This window comes from Camelina sativa, chromosome 16 (genome assembly GCF_030686135.1).
Source record: "Camelina sativa cultivar CO46 ecotype springtype chromosome 16, ASM3068613v1".
In the NCBI taxonomy this organism is placed as follows: Eukaryota; Viridiplantae; Streptophyta; class Magnoliopsida; order Brassicales; family Brassicaceae; genus Camelina; species Camelina sativa.
In genome coordinates this window covers 4,928,166-4,942,308 of record NC_141895.1, presented here as the reverse complement: position 1 = coordinate 4,942,308, position 14,143 = coordinate 4,928,166, and the positions used below count along the sequence as shown (strand labels likewise).

The 14,143-nt window shown below is 32.5% G+C and overlaps 1 protein-coding gene, 1 long non-coding RNA gene and 2 pseudogenes across 4 annotated transcripts; 2 read left to right on the top strand and 2 right to left on the bottom strand.

Moving 5' to 3' along the window:
* The first annotated feature begins 4,620 nt into the window (after positions 1-4,620).
* Positions 4,621-5,807, top strand: LOC104749880 (protein LIGHT-DEPENDENT SHORT HYPOCOTYLS 6 pseudogene; annotated as a pseudogene). The gene has a single exon (XR_015585309.1). The product of XR_015585309.1 is annotated as a protein LIGHT-DEPENDENT SHORT HYPOCOTYLS 6 pseudogene (transcript).
* Positions 5,808-7,533: 1,726 nt separating this feature from the next.
* Positions 7,534-8,194, top strand: LOC147925131 (uncharacterized). Its single transcript, XR_015585313.1, has 2 exons — positions 7,534-7,752; positions 7,901-8,194. It is a non-coding gene; the product is annotated as an uncharacterized LOC147925131 (long non-coding RNA).
* A 2,129-nt stretch (positions 8,195-10,323) lies between these two features.
* On the bottom strand, positions 10,324-12,064 carry LOC104749878 (F-box/LRR-repeat protein At2g29930-like; annotated as a pseudogene). Its single transcript, XR_015585310.1, has 3 exons — positions 11,048-12,064; positions 10,863-11,003; positions 10,324-10,740 (listed from the first exon to the last, which is right to left on the bottom strand). The product of XR_015585310.1 is annotated as an F-box/LRR-repeat protein At2g29930-like (transcript).
* Positions 12,065-12,207: 143 nt separating this feature from the next.
* LOC104749879 (protein FLC EXPRESSOR) lies at positions 12,208-14,084 on the bottom strand. Its single transcript, XM_010471589.3, has 4 exons — positions 13,260-14,084; positions 12,996-13,162; positions 12,807-12,895; positions 12,208-12,438 (listed from the first exon to the last, which is right to left on the bottom strand). The coding sequence occupies exons 1-4, from the start codon at positions 13,784-13,786 to the stop codon at positions 12,358-12,360; spliced, it is 864 nt and encodes a 287-aa protein (XP_010469891.1). The 5' UTR covers positions 13,787-14,084; the 3' UTR covers positions 12,208-12,357.
* Positions 14,085-14,143: the final 59 nt, after the last annotated feature.

Genomic DNA, 14,143 nt, shown 5'->3' with positions numbered 1-14,143 from the left:
CGTAGCGCGGGCCAAATGCTAGTATTATATAAAGTTTGGTTCTTAAAGTTAGTAACTCACCAGATCGTGAAATGTGTTAGTTTTAACGATCAGAAATCAAAGTTAAAGACTCACGAGATCGTGACACATGTCATTTTTAACGATTGAATATCCAAGTTAGTAACTCATGAGATCGTGACATATGTCAATTTTAACGATCAAAAATCACAGTTTTTAAGCTTGGTAAAACGATGCCTATGATATTTGTGATCTTATTATATTAAAAAAAAAAATTTGTTAATCCTAAAAGGAAAATGATTGTAAATACACCCCTCTATATAAGCAAATAGATGATGATATATTTTTCACCAAACAAAATAATTTGGACTAGCTTTGTTTTTCTTGGTAAAATTTTCTTCTTTGTCTTTTATTAACCTTTAGTTTGACACATCATCGTTCTTGAACAAGTCTCGAAGGCAATTTGTTTGTTGTCTAATCGAAGCAACTATATAAAAAGATTCCTAGATATTACCACGTGTTTTTGTCGTCATTTCTTTGAATTTTGTTTCATTTCTCAATTTCATAATGCATACTACGCAATCTTTGACTTTGAAGTGTTAACAAAGTTTCTTATGCATAATAACTAAGGTTTTAGGATTAACAAATTTCTCACACTGTTATTATTATTTCTATTAATTTGCAGGACATGTAGCATAAAAAAAGATAAATACACAAATGCAAGATAATAACAGAGATTATATAACACTAAATCAACTAAACAACAAGCGTTCTTATCATCAAACGGTAGTACGTCTTACAAGAAACTGAGAAGACAGATTTTTTTTAAAAAAAAAAACAATGAGCTCATTGGAATAAATAGAAAAGGGATTAAGGAAAATATACAGAAAATTATTAATTCTAAAAAATGTAAATTTTCACTTCTATATAAACATAGATCGTCTCATATTATTCATCTAAGAAAATAATTTATTCAAAAATATTGCTTTCAACTTTGTTCTATTGGTCAAACTTTTTTAATGGGAAGACAAATTTTCCTTATTTTTAAAAACCAAAATATACTCATACTTTCTACTTTTTCAGTTTGAAATAGGTAAGATTAATATGTTGGCCCAAAAAAAATTGAAGATTAATATATGCATCTTTTTCTAATACTATATTTTAAAATTTATTGTAGTAGTTTTAGATTGTTTTATTTAATTTATATTTTCATCTTTGAATTATTTGAGATTCATATATTACCGTGCTTATAATTTTCTATTATTTTATTAATTATGTCAAATTAATTTTCTTCTAAATTTCAACCTTGATTGGTTGGTTATAGACCTTTTTGTGTAAACATAATTGTTACCATTCGTTCAATCTCAAAAGGTGATACAGAGGAGAAGATCATCAACTTAATGATTGGATAAAATAGGCTAATCAAACACAAGCCTACAACAAACATAGATATATTGGAAAAACATAAATCATTGTTGATAGATCAATAGGAGCTTGGAGACATATGCTACATTATGGTGTGTCAAAGAAACTTTCATGAAATACATTGGAAAATTTAACATTAATTACTATCAAAAGATTTTGTGGCTTTGGAAAAAGGTCTTTAGTTTCATTGGTTGTTGGAGTAAGCCACTTTGAGATAGCTAAAAGACGTGCACATGTTCTCTCCACACAGGAGTAGGGCAGAGCCGAGGTTCTCTCTACGGTGGAGGAGGTTGGACGCAAGGTTATCTCCCCAAGGGAGGAAGGCAGAGCGAAGGTTGTTTCAATGGTAGAGGAGGTTTGACGCAGGGTTCTTTCCATAAGGGAGGTGTGATGTAATTTATTTTTTATTCAAAATTTTTTTTAGCCAATAATTTTATTGATTAAATAAACTATGAAAAAATGAAAGTAAAGAGACATATAATAGTTGGCTTAATTTGTTCATATAGATATTTTCTAGGTAGTGTTAAATAATATATTTGTAACATATAGTATACCTAGGTGTAAAAAATACAATTTTAATGGTAACATACATAAAAGATTTGTATATGGATATAAATCAGTGTATTATAGAAAAAAAATTATAAATAATATACAACAAATTTTAATATATTTTTTATGAAATTTAAATTTATTTACAAAACTTTAATCCCGCACATCGGGCGGGTTCTTATCTAGTATATATATATATAGATCTTGAAAATATTTATAAAAGATTTGTATTTAATCATTAATTTAGTTTTAAAAATAAAAACTAACTAATTATAAGAATGAATACATTAAAGATATATAAAAATATTTAGATATTGAATTGAATATGTTTTTTAATCATAAAAAACCAAAAATGTTTATATATAATATTTATTATTTTTGATTTTTAATAGAAAAAAAAATTGATATATTTTTTTTGGTCAACGCCGGAGTCAACGTCGATCTTCACTGGAATCAATGTTGGTCTACGCCGGATTCAGTCGACCGGTGTACCGGATTGTATGTTTATGGTGTTGACCATATAACATCATATAGTTCATGCATGTGGTCATGTAATACATATACTTCGTGTAGTTAAAGATACAATAGTATACTTGATATGTGTGACCGTGTTTTCTGTATAAGTAGCTAGCCATCTCTTTGCACGAGCTTGTGGCACACATACATACTCGCCCAACGATCAATATCAAAGTTGAAAGTCTGATATATAGACGTTGACTAACATTGCATACCATAAACATTATTTTCCGATAGATCATTCATTTAGGAACACTTATGAATTTAACGTGTTTTCTGTGGATAACAAAGACGAAAAACAAACAAATTACATTGTTTTATGAAATATACGTTCTGATCATATTGCTGCTTAAGCTAATGGTAATATATAAAGAAATATCTGAATAATACTATACCGTCTACATTTCGTTAAAAGCTCATAAAAAGTTTGAACAACAAATTTGGCCAAGATTATGCAAACGCAAAACTAGTCAATGTTTTCAAACGCATCAACACCAATCTATAAATGTTTAAATAAGGCATCTATTTTGTTAGTCTATAGATATATCTTTTATTAGTAAAAAATTTGGATTTGTGCGGGGTGGGTCATACTCATTACTCATTAGCACCTATCAAAGGAATAACAAAGAAACACCAACCAATAATTTTGGTTTTGAGGTAAAGGATTTCCAAACCAATAATTCAAATTAATTAGTCATCTTTTATATATTTTTGGTAACATTGTTGGTACTACGATATTGACTTATCTTTGCGTCTTAATTATGATAGTTAGACAGTACCATATAACATTGTGATGGGTATCTTTTTCATCAAATCCACCATTCTATATAGATTACTAATCAATGGTGTGAATACTATGGCGGTGCTACTATATCATATGGCATGCGTGTGTGGGAAAATAAAGGTTTTATGATAATATGGTAGAAAAAAATATATATCTCGGAAGTATACAATAAATTTTATAAATAGTTGGTTTGAAAATGTTTAAGCTACTAGGATTTAACTCGCAGTCCACCGCCGGACAATATTTTTAATTTTAAAATTTTAAAATTTATATTGTACTTATTTGTTATTTTATTATTGTTTTATTAATTTTAAAAATATAAAATTTTACACGTATTTGATAGAAGTATTCAAAGTCTAGAAATTTTGTAGTGTTTTCAAGATTTTAACCCGTGTAGTATATTTATAGTCTAGTAATATATTTCTCTCATAGTACACATCTAAAAGTGTTTTAAAAAAAAACAATTCCACTTAACTCCCTATATGAGATTGATGTCAACCCGTCTCACCAAAATCAAAATAAGTTTTTGCGTAAAAAAAAATCAAAATAAATTTTTTTCATCAAGTTTAATTATGTTAATTGTTTTACCATATTAGCATATTTTTATAGTTTATAATTTTTCCATGTCAATATATATAGTTTATGATAATTAATAGAATTTTAATTTTTTGGTAATTCCTCAAAAAATAAAAAATAAATCAAATTATATGGGGGTTTTCAACAAATTTAATGTGACATTTTATAATTGGATTTTCAGTTTAGGAAATTTATGAATATTAATATAATTATGGATATTGTAAACTTTTGTTATGGAAAATCTGTTTTATATCATTTAAATTTGAGAGATTTTATCATCCATAAAAATAGTTTTGGAGATTTAATGTGTTAAAACTTTAATAGGTAGAGTTGTTTTTGGAAAAATCGGAATGTATAAATGTTGTTAAGATTTTATGGCAATAAATGTAACAAATGTTGGTCAATTTAAGAAAGTTTAGTATTTAAATTTCTCTGCAATATTATTTATGGAATTGTTTTAGGAGTTAATGTTTAAAAAAAAATAAGTAAAATTTAAAGAACATAAACCAAAATCTACTTCAAAAATGTTAATATAGATTACATCCTAATTATTTGTATTGGTGTCATCATCACATATTCAAATATGATATTATGCGTGTGCTTAATGTATATACAGGGGGATTTAATTTAGAAGTCTAGTAGCTTCTTTCATTTTCCATATAAAGGTGGTGGAGTCTTATCAATTCTTAATTGTCAACTTTAGGTGAGATTCCAATAACCGGGTCATTCTATATCGTATATATATGCCGTCGTTCATTACGAGCTGCGTTATGAACCGAACAAACCACAAAAAACACATAACACAACAATTATCAGATATAATTTTTAAAAAAATGAAATGATGATGAGTCGTCATTATTAAATGGAATCTACTACATAGATGGCCTGTCTGGTTTGTCTCTCTAGCTTTTTAGTTCAGAGGTGCGTTACTAATGTAAACCGCACTTAACCAGTCGAGACCAATTTATAAATCTACCATTCAGCAAAACTTGTCAGGTGGACTTTTGGTAGGGACCTTGGCCACGTGATTTCTACATTTTCTAAATTTCCACTCTTTTGTTCTCTTCTCTTTCACACACCATCCAAAATTTTCCAAACTCAAACATATTCTTTCTCTTTCTCTTCAAAAGCTCTTACAAACACTCACAAAATCCCTCCACTCAAAGAGACTCACTCCATCATGGAACCAGCCGTTCCCGGGTCACCACAACCTGACCCATCTCCCTCATCCCCATCCACGTCAGCAGCACCACCGCAACCAAGCCGTTACGAGTCACAAAAACGCCGGGACTGGAACACGTTTCTACAGTACCTAAGAAACCACAAACCACCCTTGACGCTAGCTCGTTGCAGCGGCGCACACGTGCTCGAGTTCCTCAAGTACCTAGACCAGTTCGGGAAAACCAAAGTCCACGTGTCTACATGTCCTTTCTTCGGACACCCGGATCCACCGTCTTCTTGCCCTTGTCCGCACAAACAAGCTTGGGGGTCACTCGACGCTTTGATCGGACGGCTTAGAGCTGCCTACGAGGAAAACGGCGGACGGCCAGATTCGAACCCGTTTGCTGCACGCGCCGTTAGGATCTACTTGAGGGAAGTCAAAGATAGTCAAGCTAAGGCTCGTGGGATCCCTTACGAGAAAAAGAAACGGAAACGTAAACCTACCGTTACCTCCGTTAGATTGGATGTTGATTTAACGAGTAATATCACCGGTGACGGAATTAACCGTGATTCTTCGGCCACCTCCGGAGCCGTACTTCCCCTAGGTTAATTATTATGATTAATTATACCTAAATTGCTTATATCTCAATATATGATTATAAATTTCTTTTTTTAGTGTAGGAGCTATATATATAGCTCGGTTATATATATTTTAATTGATAGTAAAATGACTTTTGTTCTTGAGAATTCTATTTAGTCCAGTAAATGGACTCATTCTAGTGATTTCTTTTAAAGCTAATGGTTCATAATCATAGTATACTATATACTACTTTTTGTCTAAAGAAAAAAAAAACTCAATTTCTAATATGAGGATGATATAATTCAGAATTAATGAAGATTGTTTTAGATTCAAAATTTTGTAAAAGTGGTGAGAGATAAGCGACGATGACTGACGAAGGCGAGACGTTTTTGTCTAGCGTGTATGAAGTTTTTGTGTGTATTTAAATCCATATACGTTGATGTCTATTTTGTATCCATTTGATAATTGTATTTGGTTAAAGAGCAGCTTTCATTCTTCGCATAAAGTTTTCAATTCTCGTCATTTTGTCTCTATTGGATATGTCCTATTATATATTCTTAAAATTGATTTCGTGACAAATCATCCAATTATTTCAAAGCAAAAAATTGTGACGTGAGAGATGTCATTTTTACATTCCCGTTTACTTCTTTTTTTTTTTTTTACTTTTTTCTTAAACTTCATAATTACATTTCTAAGGAACTGGTAAAAGTTATCTTAAAGTGTTTTTAAAGTTGATATTCCAATTTATTTGATATGTTCGAGTAAAATTTATTGAACATCTTTCTATTTGGTTTCTTTCATAGTGAATGGTAAATTGTTTGAATTTTTTGCATGTTCGTGTAGCATTTGACAAAGATGTCTTTTGTTATATATTGTGATGAATGTTCACTAAAACTTGTGAATTTCGTGTTTTAGGATACCTTCCATGTTTGTCTAGAAAAACACTAGCGGTAATAGATGGGGTTGTTATGTGAGGGTCATGGGTTTAAGTCTTAATCCGGCTAAAACGTATGCTTTTACAATGATGTGTATATTTTTTTTTTAAGTTTGGTTTTTTATTACTCAATACATTTCAACATTTTGTTTCTATATTATCATAATTAAATCTGAATGTGTCATAGTTTCTGTTTAACCTTTTTAGATCATGCCAAGTCTACTAACTACTAACTTTCAAACGTAGTGGTGTTACGATATGAAACAATATTTTTGTTTGTTTGACCGGTTCAACATAGTTTCTGCATTTTGAATAGAAACTAAATGAACTAGAATTAGAGGCATAAGCTACAGTTTTTGAAGGAACGAACATAAAAGATTCTCAAAACGTTTCTTTAACTCTGACAATTTCTTTTTCAACATTTTAAAAGAATTGAATATAATTTTTGTGGGACTAAAAATACCAATTTTTCTAATTTAATAGACACATTTTGTTATTTTTTCTTTGCTTTCGTTCATTAAATTCAAAAATTAAGATCAAATAAAATTATTGAGGATTGTTGATTTGAGTGTCCTCTTTTAATTATGATTAAACAAGTTTAGTGGGGATTTTTAATTTGAAGTGCACAAATTAGATAGTTATTTGTGTGATTAGTCACATGAAAAATATTTAATGATATTAATTTAATAAAATGACAAATGTAAGCAGTTTAATGCTATTAATTCAAACCAAAACAATAAACAATAAATAAATACTAGAATGTAATTTTGTAACATTTTCTACAAAATAATAAATTATAAATGAAAAAACAATCAATGCTATTAAGTTTTTTTTAAAAAATTAAGCAAAATCACTTTCTATATATATATATATATATATTTTGGACAAACCAGTTCCTATATAAGATTTAGTTTCCTCATTTGATATTGTTGATATCTAAATAGAAGTTATATTTCTTTAACTAGAAAAACTTACTGCTGTATATAATTGTGTACTACTTCATAAATTCTTGACACCAATTTATGCAATCTATATGAAAATATTAAGGTACCAACTACATGGTGAATTGTGGATTCTTGACACCAAGTTATGAGTCATTTTCTCATGTGTGCGGGAGCTGTACATCATCTCTGGTTCAACCACAAAATCTAAATTCATCGCCACTACATCGTCATCTATTACATCGTCATCGCAATCCCATGGTTGACTTTCTTTAGCAGAGCGATCACAGTACGTAGATCTTTCTCCCGGTTCTTTTTCATAGTTGATGCCAAAATACCCATCCACTATTATATATGCCATGTGTTTGCGTTTCATGAGCCAGTTGTTCATGATGCAAGCAACAGTACCAATCTCCCCTGATACAAAATTGTTGCAGGAATACAGTGAACAAGATTCGTCAATCCTCGACGCGTATTGAGCAGCGTGATGTGCGGGACGATGAACGTTTTTCGCCGGATCTTCAAGAGGATCTTCAGACGGAGTGGTCTTCAACGGCGACGGAGGAGTTTTTCTCGTCAAAGTTCGCAAACCAAGAAAAATCGAATCTTGATTTCGATTTGGAGTTTTTCACAAATTAGGTTTAGATTATTATATATATATATATATTTATACTAATTATATATTACCATTGCATTACCAAAAAAAAAAATTACTGAAATCTTCGATTAAATTCTATGTTTTTTTCACAAATTTCTTTCGTTACATGAATAATAAAAAAAAAAAACAAAAAAAAAATCAATTCATTATAATATAATGGGATAAACTATATTTTTCAATACACTATCTGGACTATATGGGGTAAATATAGTGGGGTAAATAATTTTCAATTATGGACTATAATTTTCAATTTGCAATACACTATCTGAACTATAATTTCCAATTCATTATAATGGGGTAAACTATGTTTTTCTACACTATCTGTACTTTTTTGAATTAATACAAATTATTTTCTTTTTTTGAGAAAGTATTAATACGATATTGAAGTCTACACTTTTCGTTAAAAGAAAATTATAGCATCCATTTTGATAGATTTATTTTTCCTTCCCCTTCCGTTTGAATTCAATGATGATGCATCCAACATACAATACAATTTGTCCAGATTGGGTTAAAAAAAACATAGCCAAAACATAAGTGCATATATATTGATAACGTAAAGATTGTCATTAATTCGAATTCGAACAAACATTGCCTAAAAAAAAAAGATTTGCTAAGTGAAAATAACTCTATTTTTCAATACATCACACATGTTTAGTACACACTACTCAGTGGATATTATAACAAACACATTATCTTGCTTAATCAAATATGATCTGATTGGTGCTTACTTAATTACTATGCAAAAAAAAAAAGGTCTTTGTGATATTCTCAACTATATGCATGTTCCAAACACTAAAATATATATTATTTTTTTCACTAAAATATTTTAACTAAGCTTTTCAAAGAAAAAAGCGTTTAACACCAAATCTCTTTGACAAGATTATACATAATAACCCAACTTGTCATGATTTCGAACGCTTAAAATTTCTATAGATGTTAATTAAGGCATCTTTTGCATTATTTATGCAAGTTATATATTAGTTCATCACTGTATGATCGATTTATTAATTTACATGCATGATTTCATGAACATGTGTGGTGAAGTCAACTGTAGGTCTCTTTATCAAAGGAAATGTCAACATTTTTTTTTTGGTCAACAATGAAATGTCAACTTTAGCTGAGATTCCAACAACCAGGGTCACTCACTCCAATTGTATTATATGACGTCGTTTCACTACGAGCTGCGTTTTGAACCTAACAAACAAACCAAGCAAAACATAACACAATTAATTATTTTCATATCCTCCTAGCTATCTTATAGAGCACAAGTAACTTGGTCAATCGTAACATATGGCAAGTTTTTTTTTCCAAAATATGAATCACGAAAAACTGCAAATCTAATGGTAAAGGGTACAAGATTTTTATTTCCGTTTAGGTATTTTAATTTCTAAACTTCAGAAATAAATTGTAAAGTAAGAAAAAAACCTGGTTTAAATTAATTTAATTTAGGAGATTTTTTACTAACAAATCATAATAAATTTCTGAAATTCACCCAGAATAATCGAAAGTTCTAAAAACTTCAACAATCAACCTATGGAGATAACGTTTCCGTAAGAACTAGCTTGGTGGATGAGAGAGCTGACATATCTCTGAGACATCGATCAGTGTAGTATGTAAGACAATCATTACAAATACTTAGTCCAATCTCTTCTCTTTCTCCGTAATAATGGTAAAAGAACGAGAAATCTTAACAGATAGTATCGTAAAGCTACTATTTATCTCAAGGTGTTTCCACAACTTGCAGCCAATCCAGGGCTATAAGCTGGTTATGCAGGTAAAAACATATAAATCAAAAGCTTCAAAGTGGTTGTTTGATTAGCAGAAACTCCATGCTCTACTTTGAAGATGATAGAAGACAAAGAAAATTTACTTGGGTTTGGTCTCCTCGTAGAATCTCAATCTCGGGCTTAAACTCAACGGCTCGATCCGAATTCGGTTAACCTTAACCATCTCATTATCAAGCATAACAAGCTCAGTAGGTTTGTTCTTTCAGGCAGGTTTGATCCTTGCCCGAGAACAGTGACCATTAATTGCACATCACTGCAGAAACAACACATATATCAACCAAGATAAGACCTCATGCAATCAAAATCCGTTGAAGTTCTTGGTATTCCCTCCCTCGATACTATTAATTGTATATACATACTACTATAGCAGCTCAGTTGTAAACACCTTGAGAGGAATTAAAAATGGATAGAGCCATTGCAGAGGTAAAAGTAAATCTTCACTTAATGAACAATCATCGTTTTAGCAAGTCCAAATTTAAATAAAAGGAGGAAACGAGAAGGTCAGAAGAAATGGATGTGACAGTTTGATGAAACTCTGGGAAGCTTACTAAGAGCATCAGTGATCCTCAGGTACCTATTATCGACATCGTTGTCTTCTCGGCGACCCACCTTAACACCAACCTTGACAGTTTCAAGACATTTCAAATTTGCCAAGAAATGCCTCATCTGTTTCAACTCTCTGCAAGTACCCTGAAATATTTAGCACCTTCACTTGACATGTCGATAAACAGCAGCATACTCCCTCGTCCATCTTCATCTTTTTCTTCGTCCTCCTCCTAGGGATGCAAGCGCAAGCATCTCCGCACATATCTGTAACTTGGTGGACAAGACCCTGAAAGCAAAAAACGAATATTCATGTAGCATACAATACAATATGAAAAAGCAAGCACAAGCCAATTCATCATGTGCAGCAAAGAAACATAAATAATTTTGGTGTGTGAAGATGATTGATACCTTGATGACTAAAGTTTCAAGGTTTGGAGAGTGGTTGAGGAGGAGTGGCACCACTTGCCAGCCTATATCTTTGTCACTCTCAAAAGATAGAGTGAGGAGGTTGCGAAACACCAGCATTGTATCACAGCACAGGTGAAACACCTGGATTATAATGAGATATTGTGACAACCAAAACAAAACAAAACAAACAAACATAAATAGAAGCTAGGAAGAAAACAAACTGACCTCAAGAGTATCAGAAGATGGTTAACATCACCAAAAATATCCTCCTCTGTATCACCATCCTCATCACTGTCATCCACGTATGTAAGTTGCTCCCAGGATCGAAGATCGAGTCTAGCTTCTTCAAGGGAACGAATATCAGCCACAACATAACTTCCCGCGACATAACTCGAATAGTCAAGGTAGACAAGATTTGGTGTCTGAAACGAACAACCCTCGTAAGCATCCTCACGGTACAGACCATGTAAATGGTGATCGATGTTGAGTCGTTTTATGGAAGGACTCGAAACGAAAGCCTAGGATATTTTGGGGCTATCGTAATGCAGGAACAGTTCTTCAAGCAAAGGGCAGCCACAGATGAAATGCTGATACATGTCCTCATCTAAAAACTCGACGGAAACGAGGGAAAGTGATTTAAGCGCTGGGAAAAACACACCCCCTGGAGGAAGACGACCCCAAGGATTAAACCCACCGGATATAGTGAGCTTAACAAGTTGGTTGCTCGTGAAGAACTCAATGTCTATATAATGATTAGGTGAGGCCTCCAAGTGAAGTTCCAAAAAGCCGCGCTGCAGGACAGTGCGAATCCAAGTGTTTACCCGAGCATCTTCATACTTAAAGTGATAGTTGAGAGAGAATCTCTTGACGGTGGTGGAATTGCTTAAGAGTGCAAGTGCTCTGTCCACGAAATCGCAGAAGTATTGAATCTCACCACTTGCGTCTTTCAAATCGAGGTTGTCTACAAGTGCAAGCAGGTTCCTCCACCTTCTCGACAGAACCGATGTGCAAGCAGCACGATTTGTCCAAAGCAACGACAAGATTTTGCCAAGTACCTCGTCTAGCAGATTGCTGATTAAATCTCTTGAACCCATCTTAATCTCTAGAACTTCGAGAGAAGAATGGTCGAAGAAGAACGGAGAGAGCTTTTTGCTTTGGGAGAATTTGAGAGAACGCCACTTTTCTTTTTTTTTCTTTATAGACTTTTTAATTTTTCCTTTTTCTTTTGGTTTTGGGAAATTTTATTTTATTTTATTTTCGAAATTCTTGTTTTTTTTTTTTTTTTTTCATTATCTTCTTTAATATTTTTAGAAATTAATCTTCACATCTCAAGGGACATTCATTATAGTATTAAGTTTTTTACTTATTAGTGACTTATTTTTAATAATTTAGATAAAATCCCAGCGTTTAGAAAAAAAATACAGAAGATCTAAAAACTTATCTGAACTACTTCAATCATTCCCTATAAAGTATTTGGTTGAAAGCACCGGTACTATCACAGCACATTACTCGGACTCGGATGATGCTGCAATGGAGTCGGTGGGTGTTTAGGGAGACTGTCCAATGCTCCATATACCTGAATTTGTATATATTAGAAAATACCAGAACAGAAGAATGTTAAGATAAATTCAATTATAAATCATAATAAGTATTAATTTCAGTCTATTTTTTCAGTTTACAACAATCCTCACTAAACCAACAGATATAAACTTTTTCCCTATAATCTAACAACTAGTCATAGAACAAAGATGCCAAAATTGTGCTTCTCAATTCCCCACTCCATAATTTAGACACCAAGTTCCACACTTACTATGGGGCACATAACCTTCCCCTAACAACTATCTTGTGGGATTGAGAGAGCTAAATTATAATGCTAAGATAAGAGAAATCTTAACAGATGATCACATAAACATACTATATACATCTAGTAAGATCTCTGCGTACCTTGTGAGAACCGTTAGCTTCAGGATATTGCTGGCCTTGGCCTCCATAACTATCATCCGTGTTCCCATAACTTGCAGCCAATCCAGGACCTTCACATTTACAAATTCTCAAAGCTATAAGCTGGTTTTGCAAGTAAAACATGTAAAGCTAAAAGCTTCAACGTCATTAAATTGATCAGTAATTAATTACTTGGGTTTGGAGCTTCCTCAGCAGCTGCTCTAGCTTTAGTCTCCAAATCAACCAATTCTTCCTGAAGTTTCACAATCTCACGATTCAAGTGATCGATAGTCTTTTCCATCCCACGCTCATGGTGAAGGTTACTAGCTCGTGTCTTCTTCTCAAGCTCAAGAGCAGCCCTGTTTCCAAAAATCCCAAAAAACATTTCATCACTACTTCAAAACTCTCAAAACTATTCTTATAAACAAAAACAAGAATTCAAAAAAAATTTCACACCTTCCTTTACTAATCTCTCCTCGTAAAACCTCAATCTCAGCCTTAACCTCAACAGCTCGATCCGAATTCGGTTTAGCCTTAACCATCTCACCATCAAGCATAGCAAGCTCAGTAGCTAACTCCTGTCTATCAGTACCTAACCTCTGTACATCCGATCTAACCTGACTAAGCTCCGATCCAAGCCCATCGATCACACGAGTCTCCGCCTCCATCCTCAACGCGTTCTGGTAAACCTCACGCACCTTAGCTTCTCCTTCCGCTTTAACTTTAGCTGCGGTTTCGAGTAACCGTTCGAGCTCACGCTTGGCTAAATTGAGCTGGTCTTTGAGTCCCAGATGTGCTACGGCTAGCCGTTGGTTATCGTTGAGAAGAGTTTGGATTTCACGGTGTTGGATTGAGATTCGATCCTCGAGGATTACGGATCGAGCTCGGTTTCGATCGGATTCGATTAACTGAGATTCTATTAGTCTTGAAGACGATGATGTTGAAACCGCCGACGATGGAAGATAACGGTCTCGTCCGGCCATTGTTTCCGATCTCCGATGACCTTCCTCCGGTTTGTGTATCTTCTTCCCTAATTGAAATTATCGTTTCTTTCTTTTCTCGCAAAAACCTCTTTTTATTATTGTTATTATTATGAGTTCGTTATTATAAAATAAGGCTTGATTAAGCCCACTTGGCCCTTACTAAGCCCAAACAAGAAGCCGTTTTGGTTCTCACTATGTTTTTTGGTTCCTTTGATATGATCAAAGCTTATATAATGTAGTTATCTTGTTCACAAAAATAAAAATAAAATGTAATTATCTTTCAAGATGCAAATGAAATAGAAAGCTTGGAATAAACTAAATTGTTATGTGTATTAATACTATTGATTTTTTTTTGAT

Coding starts and splice junctions, on each gene's coding strand:
- LOC104749879 (XM_010471589.3), bottom strand. CDS start 13,786: ATGGCCGGACGAGACCGTTATCTTCCATCGTCGGCGGTTTCAACATCA. Junction 13,163..13,259: donor GGAGAGATTAGTAAAGGAAG/GTGTGAAATTTT, acceptor TTTTGGAAACAG/GGCTGCTCTTGAGCTTGAGA. Junction 12,896..12,995: donor TGAGGAAGCTCCAAACCCAA/GTAATTAATTAC, acceptor GTAAATGTGAAG/GTCCTGGATTGGCTGCAAGT.